The sequence below is a fragment of the Trachurus trachurus genome (genome assembly GCF_905171665.1).
Source record: "Trachurus trachurus genome assembly, chromosome: 6".
NCBI classification, from domain to species: Eukaryota; Metazoa; Chordata; class Actinopteri; order Carangiformes; family Carangidae; genus Trachurus; species Trachurus trachurus.
In genome coordinates, this window is record NC_139897.1 from 32,897,014 (window position 1) to 32,921,910 (window position 24,897).

Below are 24,897 nucleotides of genomic sequence, written 5' to 3' on the forward strand. Positions count from 1 at the left end.
CACAACAAAGCAGTCCCAACCCCCACCTGGACCCACCATCCCACAACTTTGCAGGATTTGATTTCTCTGAGTATTTTATTCTGAAATCTGCTATCCTTCCATCTGTATTGTGGATCTCCAGTGGCTCCTAAATACAACTCCAGCCGTTGGCACAAACACATAAATGAGGATTTAGTTTCTTACTATATGAGGTTGTTCGGCTCGGTGAATACATCCTAGATGTTTTCACAGTCTTAAAGATGGAAAATCAGCTCAGCTCATCACATGTGAACGCGTTGTACAGCTTCCATGAACCACCATTGGACTGTAATGCTCACAGATGCAGTAAAAAAAAGAGATGTTTTGGACGAGGAGCCCTTGAACACATCGCACTATGTCCTCATAAACTTGTTGAGCAGGAACGATATAAAACCAGTGAGGAGGTCGAACGAAGGTGAAGAGATCAGCTGAAACATTTCACACTGATACTTCGGCTGTAGGATTTATATTGTGTTATGGCAACATCGGCTCTATTCCTGGTTCCTACAAAAGTTCAGATATTTAACACATTTTGTTTCTTCTCCTGCTCCCTCAGGATGATTGACAGCTGCTCCTCCTGAACCCAAGGATGCCTACAGTGCCAGTGGGCGGGGCATCCTCCTCCCAACACGTCGTACCTGTTGCCCTGACCTGCTCCTGGCTGCTCCTGCTCTTCCACACCGCCTTCGGTCAGAAACCCGCCAAGCTGCCCTTGATTGGCCGGAAGCCCTTCATCGCGGCATGGAATGCCCCGTTGGACCTGTGCGCCATCAAGTACAAGGTCACCATCAACCTCGACCGCCTGTTCCACATCTACGGGAGCCCGCGTGCTGATTGGACCGGACAGAACGTCACCATCTTCTACGCCAATCGGCTGGGATACTACCCTCACTACAACCACCAGGGCGTGGCGGTGAACGGCGGCCTACCGCAGAACAGCAGCCTGGACCTGCACCTGTTCAAGGCCTACCAGGACATCAACCACTTCATCCCTGCGGAGGACTTCCGCGGCCTGGCCGTCATCGACTGGGAGTTCTGGCGGCCTCAGTGGAGTCGAAACTGGCACAAGAAAGACATTTACCGGCAGAAGTCGAAGGAGCTGACCGCTCAGGCCTACGTGAACGTGACGGCGACGCAGGTGGAGGAGCTGGCACGCCGGCGGTTCGAGAAAAGTGCCAAGGCGTTCATGCAGAGGACTATTCAGCTGGGGACGCGTCTTCGTCCCAACGCCCTCTGGGGTTTCTACCTCTACCCTGACTGCCACAACTACAACCTGCACGAGCAGAACTACACGGGCGTCTGCCCCCTGCTGGAGCGGCTGAGGAACGACGAGCTGCTGTGGCTGTGGAACAGCAGCGCGGCGCTCTTCCCCTCCGTGGCCATCAGGAAAAGTCACACCAACAGCATCAGCAACCTGCACTTCTCCCAGCACAGGGTCAGGGAGGCGCTTCGCGTGGCCTCGCTCACCTCCAAGGAGTACGACCTCCCCACCTACGTCTACATGAGGATGGGCTACCGAGACGAGCCGCTGTCCTTCCTCACCTCAGTAAGACACCAACTCTATAACAGCACTTTACTTTGTGTTGAGTATTACACACGCAATGGTTTACATACTGAGCTTTGGTTGGACAATTTTCTCCCAATGGAGTCACTGGTGCTCCTCTGAACTCCTTTCACATAGTCAAGAGTTGCCTCTATATCGTCAAAACCAAACCCATACTGTATCTTAGTAAAAGGTTTGAAACACCAACTCACTGCTTTACTTTGATATCATTATCTCCTTCCCTTTAATGTGACCCAGAGTTGAGTGTTTCCACAATAATATGCCAGTAATACGTAATACTGCACATTTTTCATTACAAGAATCTGTGTCCCTAAGAATTGGCACATCTTTCCATTTATCTGATAAGATATCTCAGATGCACCAATGGTCAAGAGTACCAAGAACTTATATTATTGTATCGTCCCCAAACAAATGGTTGGAATTCTAGATTTATCAATGGTATACGCACCTTTCAGGAAACAAGAGAGTCCAGACCATTAGCCAGGTGTTTTACTTCTTTGGGTTTTTGATGGACGTCTTTGCTACCTGGAGTCCAGGTTGTGAGTTTAGGTAATAGTCCTTCAAAGATGAGTTGTAATAGAAAAGATGGCGGCCGTCAGTGTCGTGAAAGAGACACAATGGATAATGGATACACTAGTATCATGCAGAAAATACAGGTGATCATTATGAAGGGACAGGAAACAGGGCAGACTAGGAGGAAGACTAAGTCCAGGAGGAGACATCAGCAGCCGAACCACCTCAAAGAAGAAAGGGTTTGAGTTGGAGTTCAAGGCTATGGCTATTTCCTGGAAGGACATGCCAACAATAGAGCAGCAGAAATGATTTAGTGTTTCATTTTTTGCCAGCTCTGAGTTTATCCACCCAAGTGTGTGGTCTGCAAAAGACCAACAGACCAACGCGATGCTTTGTTTGGCAGATGATTTCTCTCACCTCAGATCAAGTTGACTTCAGCTTTAATTCCCAGAATCAGTCATGAGTGAGATGCATGTGCATGTAAAGGACAGAAAACGAACCACATTAACTGAGAGTTTATGACAAGATCAAATTGAAAAGTTGTTTTTGTGTCTAATGTGGCTGCATAAACTTTAAAAATAATGAGTGGAAAATCCAGAATCCCACCAAGGAAGCTGCAGAGCAAGTTTCAGTTTCAGTAAAATAATTTGAACATTTTCTCTCAAGTCCACAGAGAACTGCTGACACTCACATTTTCCTGTATTTGCCCTCAGTGATTCTCTTTTATTTGTGTGAGAAAGTCAAGTCTTGGAATGAGCTGTGACTAAAACCTCTCATTATAAACAATAGTCTCTGGATTCTCTGGAAACCAGTGACTCTCTTGGTTTTGGTCAAAGTCCCGAGGAGAAATTACACAGAAAAATAAATAAATTAAACAAAAATACCGAACTAGAAAACTTTCAGTCACTCCTCGCTCTGTAATTTGAATTACTGTAGAAAGCTGTTGTCACCAAGCCCAGAGATTCAAATCTGAGACGAGAAGCTTCATCTTCACCACAGCTCCATACAGATATCTGATAGAATGATGTACAACACGTTTCATCGTTACAGTGTAGGGATTTATTCACCGCTGCCATCTAGTGGAGAAGATGAAGAATGCAGCTCATAGTTACAAAGACAAACTCAAAGGGGTTTGGTTTCCTGATAATAATTTAGGAATACGTGTTAGATTCATCTAAATATAACGTACATGTAAATATGAGGATGTATTTTTGTCAACCTGGTGGTAAAATGAGGCAGGCACTGAAAATATAGAGAAATATTTAGGTTCTTTTTCACTTTATTTTGAACAGAACGAACAGCACCATCTTGTGGCTCTTTAATCTTATATGATTATTATTATTTTACTGTAACAATGTAAAATGCTTATATACAATCTCTTTGAACTTAATGAAAAAATCTGTACTGAATGCCATTTGTTGTGATAATTTATTCATTAAAATTCCTTGTGCTTCCCTAATGTTTTTGAGTCAGAGGTCAAAGTTTACAAGACAAATATTTTTGAATGTTCACTCTACCCATGTTGTTTCAGTATGTTTTGATATTTACGGTGTGTTTGTGTGACCATCAGGTGTGATAATGTCTGTACCTGTGTGTTTTCTGCAGAAAGACTTGATCCACACCATCGGCGAGAGCGCTGCACTCGGAGCTGCAGGGTTCGTCATCTGGGGCGACCTCAACTTGACGGCATCGAGGGTGAGTGTCCTCCGCCTGGAAAATGCAAAAATAAATATTTATAATACATGTTGTATGGGCTGTTGTTGCAGGCTGTCAAACTCTCATCTGTGCCGTTGTGTCAGTTTAAATCTGACTCTGTAGTTTTATGTGAAAAACTTTCTTTCTTCAAACTTCTTGATTTGTTTTGGCCTCCGGACAAACCACCTCTGTAAACACTCAAGACAATAGAGAGTTGACATCATGTGGTCGCTGTGTGTTGGGAAACCACTCTGACATTTTTGAAAAGCATAATGCATGTTTTTTATGGTCTGTCTGCATGGAAGGACTTCATCCAGACATCTAACTGTCAGTGCCAGCAGGATCTCAGGGAGTGGAGCTGGGTGTGGTTCAGAAATGCTCAATACTGACACCATCTCTTTGACACTTCCTATCACTTCACTTGCTCAAACATGAGCAGCAGCAGTATTAGATCTGGATCCAAACATGTTGAACTCTTATTGGCTTGCTGGTGATGATGAGATTTACTCTTTGACCCCTTCAAACATCAAAGTTTGGTATCAAATGACAAAGGACATGGACAACGGCCTCCTTACTAGCGTCAAACCAATTCAGTCAACAACAGTATTACCAACTGCTACCAACTTTGAGGTGTCCAATTTTGATATCAACACTTCATAATCTTGGCACTAACACTGGATTGTCCATATGTAGCTGCTAGGATAATAGTTAGTTGGGAGCGTACCTATGTCTTTTTGAAAAAGGGTCTTATGTTCCCCACTTTTCCCAAAAAGGGTCCTATGTTCCCCGGTCGCAATACGTACTGGGAAACATAGGATCCTTTTTCTGAAAAAGGGACCTATGTTCCCCACTGTCACCGGGGAACATACACAGAGAAAAATGGAAGTACGGAAATGTACTCAATCGCTCCAGGCGTACCTTTTTAGAGACAATTTCGTACCATACTGGAACATTTATGTGCCTTTTTTACCCCCAAAAGGTACATATAGGTACTCTAGAGTACAATAATTGGCCCTATAGGGTACAGTAGGACAGAAATGTACCTTTAAATACAGAAATGTCCCCCTTCTGTACCCCTATCTTTCTCTGTGTAGGACCATTTTTCAAAAAAAAGGGTCCTATGTTCCCCGCTGTTGCTGGTTGATGGACTCTCTCTACTTATCTGGACTCTATCTATCTGGCCTGTCTAGCCTCTACCTGGTCTTTTTACTAAACTTAACCAACTCCTTTCTTCATTGTCTAAACCCAACCAATGGGACAATTACACTTCTCACTCAAAGTCACAACTCAACTTCTCACTCAAAGTAGGCAAAGATCTGCAAAGTCACTCACAACTCCACTTCCGGGTATGAGCACAAAAATTGCATGTTCCCCAGGTCCTTTTGGGGAAAAGCGGGGAACATAGACACTTTTTCTAAAAAAGGGTTCCATGTTCCCCGGTCTAGACACAGCGGGGAACATAGGACCCATTTGGGGAAAAGCGGGGAACATAGGACGCAGGGAACATAGGGATGATCCCTAAAGCTCCCATGGTGTTGGCCACTAGGGGATAAACAAAGCAATTTCTCTTCTGGTGTTGAACTTGAGTCATGACTTGACTTGTTTTGTTTCTGCAGACAAACTGCACGAAAGTGAAATCCTTCCTGAGCCACCGCCTCGGTCAGTACATCATCAACGTGACGAGAGCGGCCGAGGTCTGCAGCGACTCCCTGTGCCAGGGGAATGGACGCTGCGTCCGCCGAGACCCGGACGCCCGCCATTACCTCCACCTGAGCGCCGACAGCTACCGCATCCAGCCCGCCGGGAACGGGGAATTCGCGGTCACCGGATGGCACTCTCAACACGACCTGCAGCTGCTGACTGAGCGGTTTCACTGCCACTGTTACGAAGGCCACGAAGGTGAAACCTGCGACAGCATCAACAAAGTGAAGGAGGATGACGGGCCTTGGAGGGAGGGGGAGGAGGACGAGGACGAGCAGGAGAGGAAGAGGACGGAGTGGGAGGACGAGCAGGACGAACGGTTGGAGGCAGCGGAGAGTGCAGCAGCACCGCGAACCAGCTTCAGCCTTCACCTGATGATGTTGATGCTCCTGTTGAACTTATCGTTAGCGAAGACTGACGTTGTATGACGCACAGCTGTGTACAGATGTTAATTTTCCATATAAAGACAATATAAATGTTTTTGATTTAAGCTGGAGGCTGACTTGAACCCTAGCTGAATGCTAACAGGCTGACATTCATAATGTTAACCCTGTTTACAATCATAGTTTGGTATGTTAGTATGCTAACATTTACAAACAAGAAATAACAGAAGCTATAGCTACAACTTGTAGCAATATCAGTTTTGCAGGTATTTCCTCATGAAGCACCTTTTGATGGCGCTAGAGGGCATGCAAGATTTGTCACCAAACCAGAAACGACACCCTTAGCGATCCTTAGAGCCACTATGCTAGCAATGCTAAAACGCCAAAGAGAAGCAGTAAAGATGAATGGAAGCATGTTTTCTTGTAATTGTGACATCTGTATTGTATAATCATGTGATTGAATGTGAGAAAATGATCATAACACACACCTCTTGGTCAGGAGCAGTAACGTCCTGGGTTTCCTGTTGGTCACCTGTTAGGTGTTTCCAGTCCTGGTTAACAGATGTTAACAGGGCGCTACTGGCCATGAATGAGTATTTCTGTCATCTGTGAAAACAAATAATTATTTCTTTGGCAGCTGTATACAAGGTATCAAAGGTGTAAAAAGCAAACAAACAAATGAAACACCAAAAAAAAGTTCTGTAAACCAAAAACTGAAAGTTTTCCTAACAGAAAGAAATCTAGCCACAACCTTTAGCCACTGTTAGCATTTCTGTGATATCATCAATTGTTGACAGTTTACCTTTTAGCAGTTGCAACATTTGCTGAACACATTTATCATTTTGGCAACAGCAGCACAAACATTTGCATGCATTAGCCTATGATAGATATGAAGAATAGAGTTTCCAAAACAGTGGTTACTTTGGTCTCTGTTCAGGATGAAATTAATTGAAATTGAAATTGAAATTCATGGTATCTTCACGTAGAGAGGAATTTGCCTTTAAAGAGGTTCGTAGATGACTGTTCAGTTGTCATTGTCATTGTATAGCTCAACCAGGTAAAGTGTGTTTGACCTCTACAACAATCTGCACTGTGTCTTCAACCGACAACTGCACCAGTCCGAGCATGAACGTTGATTAATAAATGTAAAGGATCTGTTAAACTGTGGCCTGAGCATCACTACAGAAACATCTGTTTAGATCTATAGTTTATTTTGTGGACAAACAGTCAAACCTTTCAGTGGAAACAACAGGGGCCAATACAGTGCGGATAAAATGACTAAGATCAGATCTGACTTCCTGTTTGAAGCCTGTTTCCTTTCTCAACAATGAGCTGTAATTTCCCTAAATATAAATCATGTATTCTTTGTATTGCTGCTGACATTTCAGCTTATTGGACTCATGGGTGCTTTGACTTAAATCATATTTTGTATCTGTATCTTTTCTGTCATTTGTCTTGGGTTTATTACACTAAAAACATCCTAACTTTAAAGGATCAGATCTGTTTTTCAGTGATTCATTTGAATTTAATGGTTTCAGTTTGTGGTTTTTTATTTCATCTCAGTGTGGCTGATGAACAGCTGGCATCTCTGAAGCTGATGTAATGTACTGTAGTTGTGAGAAAACACTGAACAGGATGCAAACTATGGCACATACTGTACATTCATGGACACATGACTCAGCAGTTCTCTGTGGTTTCTTCAATGTTGACTTCTGGCCACAGAGCAAAAAATAAAATGTCTCAGCTCCTGCAAAAAAAAACACCCCACAGAACTGACAACTGATCATGTGTTTGTTGGTGCTTCCAGTCCGTTACCAAATATGCAACAATGACTATGCAACAAATGGAAAATGTCACCTGAATGTAAATGCACTGCAAATAAAGACTTTTCTTCAGTACACCTGAGTTTCTATAGATCATTTTTTTTATATGTGCAAAAAAACACAGAAACTGTGGAAACTGAGCTGAACCTCAAAAATACTTCAAGGTCACCTTACTCTTTCCTCATACAGTATAAAGCAACAATTGTGTAACAGATCGCAGCGGCTTTATGTCCACATACTGAGGGCAGAAAAAAAGTTAGAGGTGTGAACGAAGCCCCTATTTTCTCAGCAACGATGATGCATCAAAAAATACCACACATCTGAAAACCTGAACGTTTCATCACTAGAAAACTAAAACACAGACACTGTTCTGGTGCAATCCTCAGAACATACCCTTAAAATAATTTTGCATCTTTCCACACGTTTCTTTCTTCATCTTTTTGACATATTTTTGACATATTGATTTGATGAGATTTGTTTCTTTGTCATTAGTCAAACTGATTTTGACCCTAAACACAAAAAGAAAAGTGATAAAACAAATTAAAGTAAACAAAACTACAACTGTAACAATAAAATATTCAAATCTCCAAAAATGGCCTCAATGCAAGGACCAACTGAGCGACAGGTCCGGCCCAGACATCAGGACGTTGATCAGATAACGATCGATCAGTTTCCTCCGACACATGAAACAGCAAAAAAAAACTGAGATACAGAGAAGTTTAGAAACGATCAACAGTCGTTCAGAGGAGACTGAAGACAGCGGAAGGTAGGAACTGATGATATGGAAATCATGCAAAAATAGTTAAAACTCAAATCTCACCTGTCAGATAACAACAAGAACTGTGAGATTGATTTTGTATAATTAATCTTGGATTAGATCGTTAAAACTATTCTGATTATGAGACGAGAACAAAATCTTGAGTCTTTGGGAAATGAGAGAATCTGAAACTAGATATTTTTTATTCTTTTTCTGTTGTATTGATTTGTGAGATTATAAAAAACATGATCTTTTTAAATTTTCTTAATTATTTGTAGTTGTAGATTTACAGCTAGCAGCATCAGTTGCATAAAAATTACAGTGAACAATTTGACAATTTGTCACATTCAGCTGAGAGAGAGAGAGAGAGAAGTGACCACATCGGGGGACCGGGCCTTTGCTGCCCGGGCCCCTCAGCAGTGGCAAACTCAGTATCCTCTTTTAAATCACTTCTTAAAACTCACTGTTATCTTCTGGCCTTTATTTTTTAAACTGATTCAGTTTTCTTAATTATGTTACTCTTTTAGCTTTTTATTCTGTATTCCTGTATTCCAATGATATTGTATTTTTAGGTATTTCAATTATATTTATTGATCAACACTTTGTAACCTTGTTTTGAAAGTAAGTTAAATCATTATGATAGGTCTGTGACCAGGCTTGTGCCAATCGGCAACCCGATCCTCTTTAGGCGATTCAGAGGATGATCGACAATGGGTTTTTTTACATCATAAAACACACCTACAGCTACGGCTGTGCAGCGCCACATCCACTGTGTTCTGGATCAGCTGATCAGCGCCCAGATGGTGGTTAGATTTTAACATCTTCAACTCTTTTTATGCAAAGTGAAGCCAAACACCAGGCTAAAGAGAGAGGAACAGCAGAGCTACTCAGACAGCTCGGTCAGCTGCAAGTGAGACGGCCGGAGAGCACAGCGCTGTCATTTCTTAGTTTTTTTTAGCGACTGTATGCAAAAGTCTGTGGTGACACAGGTGACGTTACGCATTCCTCCTTTTTGTCGTGCATGCATACCTGTGTACCAGTCATGTGCACCCCTGGTTATATTCCTCCTACTATTAAAGGTTTGACAATGGTACAAATGCAACAGCATCGTCTGCAAACAAGTCAAATAAATCGTCCTTATTTATTATTATGATTATACATCTACATCAAAAATGGACAAAAAAGGGCAGACATCAAACAATTGGGTGACCTTTGTTTTACAGGTTCAATATTTTCCTAATTGCAACTTTAATACATTCTGCACTTGGTGCTAATTGTTGGGAAATGGTGGACGTCCAAAGACCCAGACCATAAACTCTGTCATGTCTCTGTGAAATCACATGTACTATGTTGTTTTTCTTCTATTTGTCCACAGCGACCATGATGTCCACGCCCTTCCTGTCCTGCCTCACCCTCTCCGTCATCCTCTCTGTCACCACCGGTGTCACTTTACCCAACACCGAGCCGCCTCTGATCCATGACCACCCCTTCTTGGCGATATGGAACGCCCCCACCGACCAGTGTCAACAGCTCCGCATCCCGCTGGACACCGCGGCCTTCCAGGCGGTGACCACACCCGCCAACACCCCCGGTCAGTTCCTCACCATCTTCTACCAAGACCGCCTCGGCCTCTACCCAATGGTCGACACCATCAGGCGTAAGATCTACCAAGGCGGGGTCCCTCAAAACGGCAACCTGACGGAGCATCTGACCAAGGCCCAGGGGCAGATAAACCGCTACATCTCCCAGGATTCCTCTCCGGGGCTGGTTGTCATCGACTGGGAGTCCTGGCGCCCGTTGTGGGCGCAGAACTGGGGGTCCAAACGTATCTACCAGAAGCTGTCCATCGCCCACGCCTTGCAGGTGTCGCCGTTTTCATCATCTAAAGAAATCCACAAACTGGCCAAGAGCGAGTTCCAGCAGGCCAGCCGCCGCTTCATGGAGAAGACCATCGGCCTCGGCATCGGCGAGCGTCCGAGCCGCCGCTGGGGCTTCTACCTGTTCCCCGACTGCTTCAACTACGGCTGGAACAAAGCCAACTACACGGGGAAGTGCTCCGCCAAGACCCAGAAGCAGAACAACCAGATGCTGTGGCTGTGGGAGCGCAGCACCGCCCTCTTCCCCTCCGTCTACCTCCACCAGGGCCTGAGGAACTCCCCGCTTGCCGCCATGTTTGTCCGCAACCGCGTCCAGGAGGCGCTGAGGGTGGCGGCGATGCCAAAGCGTCCGTACACGGTGCCGGTCTACGTCTACTCCAGGCCTCTGTACCGGGATCAGACCAAGCAGTTCCAGAGTCTGGTGAGTCCAGTCATGAACTTAACATCTGTCCAAGTCACATGAAGAAATGGGTCAAATTGCAAATCAGGTCGACATCACATCCTGCCTACAGATCTGTCATTGGTCATTTTTTAGTCACCAACTAGCACAACATCAAACCTTATTTACTGTATCTCTGGATAAAGAAACAATATGATTATTATAATGATTTTGTGCATTTCAGCCGATGTTCACATATGTAGACAATATTTAACTTTATATTTAAATTCTTAGAACAATCATGTCATTTTGCATGATTCATTTTGAACAGGTATAAACTGACAAGTTTAGTTATTTGAATCATGTGAATTGTTTGCCTGTTATAAAAAGCCTGTTATATAAAATAATAACTATGGAACCAATTTCTTTGCTTTATGCAATAGCAATATTTGATTTTGCATTTATTTACTATAAATATTCTTGTCAAAGGTTTTCTTTAATACCATGTAACAATAATATATGACTCAGATCAGGCTCCAATTTAAAGCAGTACTAAAGAACTTTCAGTTTTGGTTGAGTTTGGCGGCGCCTGTGGACCAAAGCGGTAGTGTTTTGCCTGAAGGAAGACTCCATTTCCCATGAACACTAGCGTGAAGCCCTGTAAATATCCTGCATTAAAATTAACAAAAGACATCAAAACTAAGTTTCTGTTTCCAGTGGATCATTTCAAAGTGAAAACACAAACATAATCCATTGCTAAAGTGCTGTTTTGCCTGTTCCCTCCTTGTTGTGACTCGCAAAAGTGAAAGTGAAGGAAGACTCCATTTCCCATGAACACTAGCGTGAGAGCAGGGTTCCTACCATGCTCCTCAAAGCTGCTTAGTGCCAGAGAAAGAGATACAGACCCCCTCAGGCCATGACAGAGGTGTCATTCAACTTGTTGTAAGTCGATGTATCATCACAAAAGTTATGAAAATATTTTATGAAGGTTGAAAACTTCCTTAGTGTTGGTTTAATTGGTGACTTATATCCCATTTATCCATCTTCAATGCACTGCATGTTAAATAGATACAGGTCCAAAGAACCAACAGGAAGTTTCAAGTAGATTTTTGATCTAAATGACCTCCTATAAACCTAAAACAAAATGTCTGACGAACTGATATGAATCTTAATAATGATGTGTTGTTGTTTATTTGTCTCTCAGATGGACCTGGTGAGCACCGTCGGGGAGTCGGCTGCTCTGGGAGCTTCAGGTGTCGTGATGTGGGGAGGGACCAAAGACTACAACAACAAGGTAACATCTGCGTCCTGCTGGTGACTCACTGGGTGGACTGGTCCGCTCCCAGTCGCTACAGGACATGTTGGTGATGTGTTACTTTTTAGCCGTGACAGTAAATGCATCACACTCCTTCACAGAGCTGGAAACAGGAACTTAGACGGCCGGGCGTTAATTAGTAAAACCATTAAACCGACTGTGTTTCCTGTTTGAGGAGGAACTGTCGGTCGTGACTCTGAAGTATTTTTCTTATCTCTGTGAACAGATGTGTGAAACAACTGTTGCAGCTTTTCTGCTGTTTCATGCCTCTTTATTCATTCTCACTTCCTGCAGGCTGCCTGTCAGTCTCTGTCCGAGTACCTGGCGTCCACCGTCAACCCGTACATCGCTAACGTGACGGCGGCCGCCATGCTGTGCAGCGAGGCCCTGTGCCAGGGGAAGGGCCGCTGTGTCAGGAAGACGTACGACTCCTCCCACTACCTGCACCTGAACCCCGCCCACTTCAGCCTGCTGCGGGCCGACAGGAAGTACGTGGCGATCGGCCTACCGTCCGCCGCCGACCTCAACGCCTGGGCTGAAAGCTTCACCTGTCAGTGCTACGCAGGGTCCAGCTGCTCAGCCAAACTGCTGTATCCAACCAAGATCAAACTCATCTGGGTTTAATGTGTCAGAGAGCAGCTTCCTGTTTATGATTCGATCGCATCATTAATGCAACTAAGACTACAGTCTGTAATTTGATCAAATAAATAAATAAATAAATTACATCAGCAATGTTGAATTATTGAAAAAAATGTAGATTTAATGCAGAATTTAATTTATATTTTGCAGGTCGCATCATTAAAAGGGACATAATTGTCTTTCTACAATGAAATAATAATTTAATTTGAATTTTAAATCAAAGAACTAAAAGGTGGCTCAATAAAAGCTTTGCAAAAAACAATGTTTAGCATTTTCTTTGGTTGAACAAACTGCACTGAACAAAAACAAAGCTCCATACAGTACTGTATAAAGACATTTATTTGTGTTAAAGCTCCATACAGTATAAAGGTAGATGTTTACTACAGGCTAAATGACATCTGAGCCTTAAAACCAGCTGTCAGGACTTCCTGTCACTTTGTGATGTCACAACAAAGCAGTCACCAAGCCCCGCCCACCACCACCTGAACCCTCCATCCAATAATTTGCAGGATTTGGTTTTTAGAGTGTTTTATTCTGAAATCTGCTCTGTTTTCCATTCTTTTCATAACATTTTTAATCTCACACTTTGTTGGGGGTATTACCACTTTTTATAATCTGTGTTTTTACTGTTTTATTCTTTTGCTTTTACTTCTATTTTTGTGCTTCTTTTTCATAAAACACACCGAACGACCTCTGATAACAGAAATTCTACAGCCCTGACTTCAGTGTTTTGGTCTCATCATCAGAAATTAACAGTGTGATAACGTACAAAGGGTTAAAATGGTTTGAATATGATTTTGGTTGTATACTATATGCTGGTTCTACTGTTTTTATTGACTTTAAGATTTTGGATGTTGGCGAATAAAATGAATAATTAGTGTTCTCGTGAGAGTGACAGATGTTTCTCAGTGTCGACACTTCGACTTGTCTCAGCAGGAAATGTTCTGGAGTAATTAGCACCATTAGTGATGATGGATCGTCTCCGTGTGGGTGTGTCACTAAAAAAGAGTTTAATCAAATCAACACACCTGTAATAATGTTCAGACATTATGTAAGTCTCAAGTTTGACTGAAGAACACAGAGTGCCGGGGTGAGGTGGGGTCAAAGGTCGGTCAGTGTGATACAGGGACCGATGAGTGATGATTTGTCATCCGGTGTTTTTCAAACGTCTGACTGGACTCGTTGACTCGGTGATGGTTCCATGGAGGTGGGTGAGTTTTTCTAGGAAGGATGAAGGGAATGAGTCCAGAGTGACAAACCATGACGTTGGTAAAAAGAAGATATACCCGTTTGGGAAAACTGTCTGCGATGATTCTCGGTCCTACAGGTTGTTTTTTATTTCCCATAATGCTTTGATACCTGCACCTGGACCTGCCCTAAGCTCGTGTTGTTCCTACAGCGTTATGATTTTATCATCTGCTGCAGTAGTTGGATAGCAATGTAAATTTAAGGCCTTCAGACCAGTTTCATGGGATCAGATTTAACTCATTAACACCTCCACTGCAAAAACTCAAAATCTTTCCAAGAATATTCGTCTTATTTCTTGTCAAAATGTCTCATTTCTAGTCCAAAACTAATCTCTTTCCACTTAAAACAAGACTCATCATGTAAAAATGTACTTGTTTTTAGATAATTTTCACTTGTTTCAAACAAATTTTCACTTAACTACTGTACTTAATAAGTAGAAAGATGCCAGTAAAAGGAAGTTTATTTTGCTTGAAATAAGAAAGAAAAACTTGCTCCACTATCAGATTTTTCTACTTATTTCAAGTGAAAATATGCTTGAAATAAGTTTTTTAAAAAAAGTCTAAAAACAAGCTACTTTTATGTGATGAGTCTTATTTTAGATATAATGAGATTTGTTTTGACTAGAAATGACATTTTTGACAAGAAATAAGATAAATATTCTTGGTAAGATTTTAAGTTTTTGTAGTGTGATATTAACATGCACAGTGTGTAAACAGATTTGTGTTGATACCTGGTGGAGACGTCTTGGCCAGTTGTGAACACCTGAAGAACACGAGCCTGTTCTGAAGAAGGAAAAAAAAAAGGGAAAAGAAAGTGAGTTCAAAGGTCATGACGACACTTCCTGACTCAGGTCACATGTTCTCTCCAGGTGTTTAAGAGGCCAAAAGTGTCGGAGCAATAGGTGAGGTCAAAGTTCAACAGAGTTGACAATTCATTCAGGGTTAGTGTTTGACTTGATGCTTCATTTGTCACTTTTATATCCTCGGGTTTTATTTTGACTTCTTTACCCGGTGGCTCATAAGATCATTAATAAAGTGTCAGTAAATGATTATGAACATTGATGCTGATTTAGAAATAAACTGTCAGTGAGATGTTTTCTAAAAGTAAAAGTCAGTACTGAAATTCTGTACTTGAGACATCTACTCACCAACCATTTATATATGTATGGTAACCTAATATACGTATGTGTATTGTTTACAAAATTACAGACTAATTAGTATCAGGGTAGGACGAATGAAATTATGAATTTGGGATTTAATAATGATTAACTAATGATTAATACTGTGTCACTACTCACAAGATTCATTCATTTATTCATTCATTTGTTAACCTTCATTCAGAGTGTAATAAGAATGTAATAATTAGAATAAAATATAAAGAGAAGTAAAAGTTCAAATTAGAAACAAATTAAAAACCATATTTTGACTGAAAACAGGACAGTTGATAAAAATAAAATAAGATTAGGGATTTAAATCATCTGTGTAAATGAGGTAAGCATCATGATAATCCAAGTTGCAGGTGCACAGTATGAAAAACTGGATTTTCCAAATTCAGTAAAAGAAAAAAAAACAAAAAAAACAGCTGGCACCTGCAGCGTGGCCCAGAGTGTGTCTGTATGGATGGTGACTGTTGTGGTTTTAACTGAGCCCTGCAGTCACTGTGAGTCAGTGGAAACTCTCCTTTAATAGAATCCAGTAGAAAACCAGTGGACATTACTGTAAGTCAGCAGCAGGTTGATAATCAGTGATTCAACCAGTTCATCCTGCTCGTCCCATGATTCACCTCCTGATGGTGAAACCAAGCCGGTACATTTCCAACAGCCACATGCAGCTGACCCAGCCAAACTGCTGCTGCTGCTGCTGCTGCTGCATTCCTCAGCGTGTCCGGACACACAGGCCTGAGATCTGTGTCCACACATCATGCGTCCCCCCCTCCTGCAGCTTCCTCGCATGTCTTCCTCCAAGCATGGAGGAAGAGGAGGAGGGGGAGGAGGGGGAGGAGGAGGAGGGGACATCCCCGTTAAAAGCAGAAGAGCTCGGGGCGGCTGATCTCTGAGCTTTCTGACAAGTTCCCACAAGTGTGTGACGGCTCATTTATAAAAGAGAGGAGCTGAGCAGAGCAGCGAGGCGTTCATCAGCAGCAGGTAGTCGATTCATTTCCACCAGTCGCAGCTTCAACGGCGCTTCAAAGTTGGAAAGTTGGACTCCCATTACCACCACCAACACCACAGCAGCAGCAGCAGCAGGTCGGTGCTCGGCTCAAGTCGTTAAAAGTCGTTTATTGGTGTTTTTATGAAAGCTGAAGATGACAGGGTCCATAAAAAGTGACAGGACAAGTGCAGCCTGAGTGTGTACGTGTATGTGTGTGTGTGTGTGTGTGTGGAAGCTGCCCGGAGACAAAGATACTGCAGTTACACATCCGACCCCGTGACCTCGTAAAGATACTAATGTTAACACAGTGTGTGATGTCTATATCTGTCTGTCGCTGAGGCAACGCGACAGGTGACTGAGACTATGATCAATCAGTCAATCCAGTCAGAGCAGATCAGACACAGAGTTCAGCTATAATTAGAAAAACCCCCCCCCCAAAAAACGAAAAGCATCTGCAGCATCTGGAAAAGTGTCTGCTTTCAATTCTAGAGTCACACCACCACAACATCTGCACACATGTGGCTGCCACTGCTGCTGCTGCTGCTGAACAGCTTGCAAATAAAAAACGGATCAATAATTCAAATAAAAAAACAAAACAAAAGATAAATCAGTTTTATGAGCAGCAGGTCAATCAAATCTGTTTATGTGAATATTTTTTTAAACTTTAAACTTTGATACTGTTTGTGTTTCTGTAGCATGTGGCTACGTTTGCATCGTTAAGATTAAGATATATGACCAATCTATGTGTGTTTTAATAGATAAAACAAACAGGTGCAGTGGGTCAGACAATAAGGATTAAATCACCTGTGAGTTTGTGTTAATGTCAGCTTACACTTAAAATCAAGCCATCTGCACTTTATATGCTATTTTATCGGCTTAAAAGTTGCAGAAAACACTGTAAACACAACTTTATACAGGTGTTTCATGCTTTGTGGGAGATAGACTGATAGTTTTTAGTATCTTTAAAGTTTGTGTGCGTTTTTGCTCTCACATGTGAAACTTTTTCTTTTTTTTTTTACTTAGTTGATATTTTGTTGTTTTACAGTGTTAAAGGACTTTGAAGCAGATAAAGTTTTTACAGTCAGCTGATTTTTCTGGTTCTGGACGCTCTCTCTCTTTCTCTTTGTGGTTTCCTTAAAGTATAAAACATCACAATCTCAATCAAGACGTTTTATCTGTTTTTATGCAGCAAAGAAAATATTCAGAGGAAGCATCCTGACTCAGCTGTTTGTCCTCAGGATATTGAAAACACATAAATCTTGGTGCCACATGAAGAATCTCTCTGCTCCGTGTTTTGACTTGAACTCAAACTTTCTCTCGTCCAATGAGGAAATAAAACACTTGTGTCATGTCACAAAGTGTTGGTGGGGAATTTAAGATGATGTACTGTTATTGATTATCATCTTTTAAAGATAAAATTGTAGTAAAAGGTCAAAAAGTCAAACATATAAAATGAATACTTCAGTAAATAACTCTAATACCTGCTTACATGATGAAATGTATAGTGTAAAAGTGAATCTAAAGCTGCTAACCTCAGATAAGTTAAAACAAGTTAATAATTATCAATGCACTAAGAAATGAATTAGTGTTTAAGAGCGTTTTTTGTTTTTTAAAACTTCAGTTGAGAGAATTACATTTCCTTTTTATTTATTCAACAACCAATACATTTTGTTTTATTCTTAACTTGTCTGATAAACTTTAACAATGTTTTACTCACTTTTGGATCCTGACAGACTATGTTATTAATAATAAATGAATATTGAAAGGTGTTTTTCTTGCACTAATTGAAATTGTTGAGACCAACAACACTAATGATGAAACCCTCCTCTTATCACCATGGACACAAACCTGCAGCGGTTTTAATTCACAATTTCATTCTAGAATCGTGTGTTGCATTATTTAAAAAGAACTTGAAAGTTACAGTTGTTTTTCTTTAAACAATTGTTGCCGCGACGACTTCAGAATGTAGCTAACATTTTAAGTTAAACATGTAGCGGTGACAGTCTCAGCTGCTGCTCTTCTTTCTTTCTTTGCTAACTCTTCAGACATCTGCTTTTCTTCTGAACCAGGTGAGCTGCACAACCACTAACTCTGTTCAGTCCTTGCTGCACATATTAAAAACATTCCTGCTTTTCACAATAAGTAGCTTCATTATAAACTGGACTGAGTCTATGAACATGCTGACAGCTCAATGAGGTCGCACTAAAGCATCACCCTCACAATCATTAGTTAACATGCTAAAACATAATTAAGACTTGTGTTTTCAGCCTGGCTTCTATGTAATGTCTTATAATTTTAGGATTTTAGCATTTATACTTATTTTTTGTTATATTATGATACATTTTCTTTGCTGCTACTTTATTTTTTTTTGTATTCTTCTCTCAGTGTTTTGTTTTATTTTGTGTAACTTTTATCTCAATATATAAATTATAAAAAAATATCTCAACAATTCACATACAGTATTTTTGCTATTACTGAACATCTCTAAAAGGTTAACTTGCAACTTGAGTTGCCATATAAATAAAGTTTGATTGATGGATGATGTTTAGCAGGTGTAATGTTTACTGTGTTCACTAACCAACCAAGATTGTGACTGCAAAGCTACTAGCTAGCCAAGCTACGTTAAGGTCCACTGTGTCTGAACATAATCTTCAAAACAATATGAGACTGTAACATCGTAAAGTGTCAGATTCAGCTAAATTACAGTTTATTATATAAAAGGTATTCAGAAAAGAAAACTGAAGCCCACTTTAGGTCTTAGAATTAGTTTAATCACTCATCTATCAGACGATGTAGCACAAACTTTCTGCAAAATTCTATTTTCATTAAATCCAGGGTGAAAGTGGGGTAGTTTTTTTTCACATTGGACAATGCAGGCACACGAATTATGCATCTCGTTGCTCACGATTCATCAGCCAATTATATCAGGATCCATCATCCGTCAATCAAACGTCTGAGAAAAACAAGGAGACTCGTCCACCACCACCGACACAAGCTCTCCCTACTCCACTCTCCTCCTCCAGATCCCTGCGCTCCATCACTTAGCCTCTCTAGCTAAGTTAGCAAGCTATAATGTAGCAAGCCTACTAGCTAACAGTTAGCTACGTTAGCTAAACATACACACACACACCGAGCTCAGTCCCGCCCCAAACATTGAATATCCCGCCTGCTTGATAACGCCCAATCAAATTTGTTTTCCTTGCTCGGTTAAACTCGTGCGGCAATGGAAACTGGTAGAAGGAGGTGCGACAAACAGGACAAAAGGCCATTTCTGAACACCTTTAAATTTCCAAAAACAATTTGAACCTTCATAGAGGAGCTGAATTAAGAAGTTTTGTGTGACAACCAACCAGAGAAAATGTGTTTGATGGACGAAACCTAAAAAGTAGAATATGAACTATACCGATGAAATTAGGACAACGCTTGTATGTCTTGAGAAACAGCATGAACTTTTCTTGGCTTCAGTTTCTTCAATGTTTGTGTTTCCTCACAGATCTGATTGCTGATTCAAAATGAGCCGACTCAAGCTGCTTCATGACAAACAACATTTGTTTATCTTCATCGTCTTGTTGGCCGTGCTGAACTCCGGCTGGTCCTTACCGAGGACGGACCCTCCCATCCATCCCAGTCAGCCCTTCCTCTTCATGTGGAACGCTCCGACCGAGCTTTGCGACATCCGCTTCGGCCTTCCCCTCGACCTCTCCCACTTCCACATTGTCAGCAGCACGTTGAAGACGGCGACCAACCAGAGCATCTCCATATTCTACACCGACCGCTTCGGTCTCTTCCCTTACGTGGACGAAGACACCCATGAGATGTACGACGAGGGTCTGCCCCAGCTGATAGACCTGAAGGAGCACCACGAGCTGGCCGAGGACGACATCGAGTACTACATCCCCGCCAACCAGCCCGGCCTCGCTGTGCTGGACTTTGAGGAGTGGAGGCCACAGTGGGCAAGAAACTGGGGCAGCAAAGACATCTACCGACAGATCTCCATAGAGACGGTGAAGAAGAAAAATGCAACGCTGTCCGACGATGAGGCGGAAGATCGAGCCAAGATCGTGTTCGAACGTGCTGCCAAGAGGTACTTCCTGCGCTCCATCCGCATCGGGAAGAAGCTGAGGCCCAACAGGCTGTGGGGCTACTACCTGTACCCCGACTGCTACAACTACGACTACAACCAGGACATGGCGGGCTTCACCGGAGAGTGTCCCGCCATCGAGAAGGACCGGAACGACGAGCTGCTGTGGCTCTGGACGGACTCCACGGCGCTGTTTCCCTCCATCTACCTGGAGGTGGCGCTCAGAGACTCATACCAGGCCCGCTTGTTTGTTCGCCATCGGATCCAGGAGGCCGTGAGGGTGTCGACGCTCCCCAACAGCTCCTACTCCATCCCCATCTACGCCTACATCCGCCCAGTGTACAAGGACAGCGTTGACGAGTACATGTCCGAGGTCAGAGAGACTGGGGTTTAGACACAAAGTTAGGACGGGTGAATCAATAAAAACCTCTCTAGAGTTTGATTGATCCATTTATCGAATGTTTGATTGGCTGATTGTCATGTTCTTGCAGTTCGATCTGGTCAACACCATCGGAGAAGCTGCAGCTCTCGGCGCCGCGGGCGTCGTTTCCTGGGGCGACATGAACGTCACAGATGACGAGGTACAAAGTTGCATCCCACTGGTTTTTAAAATGTGTGTCCATCTCTTTGTTACTGACTAGAGCACTGGAAAAGAGAGTAACGACACGCATTGGTCCAATGGAAGCGCCTCCTGATGGCGGAATATGGGTATTGCAAAAGTGCCCAAGAACTGACAACTCTGCATTGTTGGTGAATGAGCAAGTGTGGTATTTTCAATAATTTAAGGACATTTATAAATCACCCACGTTAATAGCATCATTGAGGACCCTTTACAGATTACACACACATTACACATTAACACATAGGCGAGTAAAAAAAACAACAAAAAAACAGTTGATTACATTATTGTTTCAATCTACATTTTGTAATAAACAAATTATAAGTATAATTTGATATGACCGCGACACCTATAAACAAAAACACGGCCGTATTCATCAATTTACAAGCAAGTGGGCAACACACATACATCGGAGTGAATGGGTTTTCTGGGCGCTTTTGCAACACCCATATCCTGCCACTAGGGGCGCAAAACCCTTAAACCCTTAAAGGCCCCATGGCATGAAAAATGTGATTTTGGTTATTTTTTGGTGCTTGGGGAGGTCTCTGGGCCACGTATAAACTGTCCCATGCATCAAACTGGTCATAAACGGAGAAACACACACCGTCCATTTGAAGGAACATTCTATTTGAGACGAGCTGATAGCACTTCCTCCTTTCTGTGATGTCACACACAAGGTAACTCCGCCCACCGTGACCAGTTGTTTTTTTTCAATTTCTATGAATGCAGCTTAGGTTTCAGTTACTTGCCTGTGATTGGCCCGACCACATGCCACTCAAAAACAGTCAGCCAATCAGAGGAGAGGTTCTCATTCTCTCTTCTGATTGGCCAAATGACCTGTGCCTGTTAGAACTCCAGAAAGAGGCAACAGAAAGGGGCAGTAGAAACCATATGAAGCAGATCACAGGTACTCAAAACCAATGATACATATTGTTAGGGATATCAGCAGAGAAATAAACCCAGAGAAAAGTGCACAGCATGGGGCCTTTAAACCCTTACCACGAGAGTCAATGGTGGTGTCGTTACTCTCTTATTCCAGTGCTCTATTACTGACTAACCGACTGTTTTGTCATCCCACAATCCTCTAGGACTCCTGCTTCGACGCTCGGCGCCACCTGGAGCAGGTCATGAACGCGTACATCCTCAACGTCACCGTGGCGACGCAGCTCTGCAGCCAGGCGCTGTGCCAGAGCCGAGGCCGCTGCGTGAGGAAGCGCTGGGACGACGATGTCTTCCTCCACCTGGACCCGCGGCGTTACCGGATCCAGCGGCAGCGCCGCGGCGGCCCGCTGACGGTGAGCGGCGGCCTCTCGCAGGACGACATCAACCAATTCGACCGCAGCTTCGACTGCATGTGCTACAGCGAGGAGCCGTGCAGGTCGGTTATGACGCTCAACGTCCTGCAGGAGGCCGTCGTCACTCGGAGGAACCGCAGTCCCGACAGGACCCGCCCACTCCTGTCGGTGGTGACGATGCTCGGCCTGACGCACATCTGGACGGGAATGTAACAACACACAAACCCTGAAAGATGTGAAACAGGAAGTACAGCAAAGGACAATTATACTGGTATTTGAGATCATCTGTGTCTTGTAGGTCTGAGTTTTGTTTTTATGTCGGATTTGTAATATTTTAAATTCAGTTTATTCTTCATCACTCAGTCACGGTTGGATTAACAACTGTTGGTATTTTTACTACAGTGGTCGGCAGTGTTGGGCACGTTACCTTCAAAAAATAATTAGTTATAGGTACTAGTTACTTTCCCACAAAAAAGGAACTGAGTTAGCAACTGAATTCCAGGAATAGTAACTATTGCATTACTTTTTTTATTATAAAAAACTTTTTTATTGGCAGTATCGGTAACGGTGTTATAACAGGAGAAACAGTAATTTTTTTGATTACTCGTTACTGAAAAAAGTAGCGCCGTTAGTAACACCGTTATTTTACGACACTGTTATTCCCATCACTGGTGGTCAGTGACACAGTTGGCTCGGTACAGGTGGCTTGTGTGATGTTAGCACAGAGGCTAACTAGCTAGCTTAAAGACTGACTAATATGTCGCTTTATAAACATGTCAGCACCTGAACAGTACGTTTGACCTTTTCTTATCAACACATTCATCTTCTTATGGAACTTACTACATTATATTTTCACACTGCGCTTTCTGCTTTCTCGCGTGAACTGACAACGTCTCCAGGTCTTCCTGTTTGTTTCCACACAGACCAACCAGAAGTGAAGGAGGTGTCAGATTAAAGACAGTTCTGTTGTCCCGTCTTTGTAAATAAAACAGCATCATTCACACAGTTCAGTGTGATAGCAAAGAACAAAACAGTGAAGACAAGCTTGTTCATGATAATCTCAAAGAAAAATGCTGACTTTTTCAATTTTCTGTTATGCTGCCAATGGCTTTAACAACAACCTCCAGGAGAGGGCGCCCTTCAACCAGCAGATGCAAACTAACAAATATATGAAATCACAGCAATTTAAAGTGTTTACCATGTTTCCATGAAATACATGTGTCAGTCTGTATGTTCAGTTCATGATCCCCGGAGGTTGAATCCTGTTTTTTTAACGCCACCATGAGATTTACATGTTTGGTTCAGATTGAAGGTATTTACAGATTCTGATCCTGATCAATGCTTTGATCATTCATGTTTCTCTCAGGGTGAACCAAGGTAAATGTTGTGATTGACTTTAAATCAGTGACTGAATGAACCCAGAATTATTAACATAGGTCTGTTTTACTGACTGAGTTGGACGTATACAGGCCGTGTTGAGGAGGTTTGATGTGGACGAACATGTGGTTACACTAAAATGTCGCCTCTGGATGTTTTCGTCCGTCAAACCAGAGAAACGTGGACTCGAGCCAGAAAAGTGACATTTGGTTCCAGTTTATCTGAAACAGCAACGTCAACGTCTTTCCTCCGTCTCATGTTTGTCCTGGAGGGAAAAGAAAAACAGGACAATCGCCAACAAATCAAATATGAACTATTAATTAACTTTGATTTGTTGTTGTGAAGAAATAATTCATCTTTTCAAGTTGACTTCTGTTTGCTGTGATTAAATCTGCAGATCTGTAGCACAAAGTCTTTTATACCAAACACAACAACTTTATCTGTTAGTGTTACTAATGTTTTGTTGTGTTCAATGTTGTTGTGTGTTTTAACCAGACTGTGAAGCCAAAGGACGATTCTACATTTGTGGAGAATAAAGATGATTGTTGTTATTATTACCAACATTTTTGCTGTTGTTGGTTGAAGTAGTAGTATAAACTTTGTTTGTATAGTTCTTATCAAGATAGATTTACAAAGTGCTTCAAAACAATTTGCTATACAACAAAACAAACACTTAAGATGAAATTGAGCAGCAAAGAATGAAAGGATGAAACACAGAGACTCCAAAAGGAGAAATAATGTAATGGAGGGACATGGAGAGTTTTATAGGTAAGTAAAATTTGAAAATCAACCTTCAGACTAAAGGGAATCACAAGTATGTGCTTAGTTTTCGTTATACAGTACATGTTCCAGAAAAACTGGAGCTGCAGTACAGGCTGTCGACCACTAGATGGCAGCACAGGAGAGCTCAGGCCGATCAGTGTGAGAGGAGTTTTTCATCCAGAGGAACCACAGTAACACAAACTGAGTTCATGAAGAAATAAATAAATAAAATAAATAAACCTGCTGTATGTTCAAAGATGTTAATGTCACATTGACAAAGTCTTGCAAATAAAAATTATAAAAAGAGCTAAACATTTTTATTGAACTTCAGTTTATGATGTTATTCTGTTACAGTAAGTAGCTACTCTCCAAACATGATCGATAACCACAAACTGTGACTGATGAATTTCATTTTCTTTCTTTGATTAGCATATTAACATCATACATAACCTTTAAGCTGCTGTCAAACATTTTGAAAAACAAGATCGATCCATTTCTTTTAAAGATATTTTAAATTTTATGTTTTAGAAAAAAGAGAAGTGGTAACATTCTTGGAAACATAAATATTTTTTCCAAAGAATAGTTTCCATTTCCCATACTTTACCAGACCTGGAAATGTATCAAATCTAATTTCATACTTTTCCATCCATGAGCAGGAACCCTGAATAAAAATGCTTCATATGATTCACTGCAGTAGAAAT

At 41.9% G+C, this 24,897-nt stretch overlaps 2 protein-coding genes across 2 annotated transcripts; both read left to right on the top strand.

Annotated features, from left to right (window-relative positions):
• Window positions 1-607: 607 nt before the first annotated feature.
• On the top strand, window positions 608-12,649 carry hyal4 (hyaluronidase 4; the record flags this gene model as incomplete). The annotated part of the gene is made up of 7 exons (XM_083974428.1): window positions 608-1,564; window positions 3,701-3,790; window positions 5,407-5,913; window positions 6,058-6,061; window positions 9,830-10,752; window positions 11,915-12,004; window positions 12,320-12,649. 7 exons carry the CDS (start codon window positions 608-610, stop codon window positions 12,647-12,649), a joined length of 2,901 nt encoding a protein of 966 aa, XP_083830554.1.
• Window positions 12,650-19,574: 6,925 nt separating this feature from the next.
• LOC310987960 (hyaluronidase-5-like) lies at window positions 19,575-22,270 on the top strand (the record flags this gene model as incomplete). The annotated part of the gene is made up of 3 exons (XM_083974429.1): window positions 19,575-20,516; window positions 20,635-20,724; window positions 21,851-22,270. 3 exons carry the CDS (start codon window positions 19,575-19,577, stop codon window positions 22,268-22,270), a joined length of 1,452 nt encoding a protein of 483 aa, XP_083830555.1.
• Between the last annotated feature and the right edge of the window lie 2,627 nt (window positions 22,271-24,897).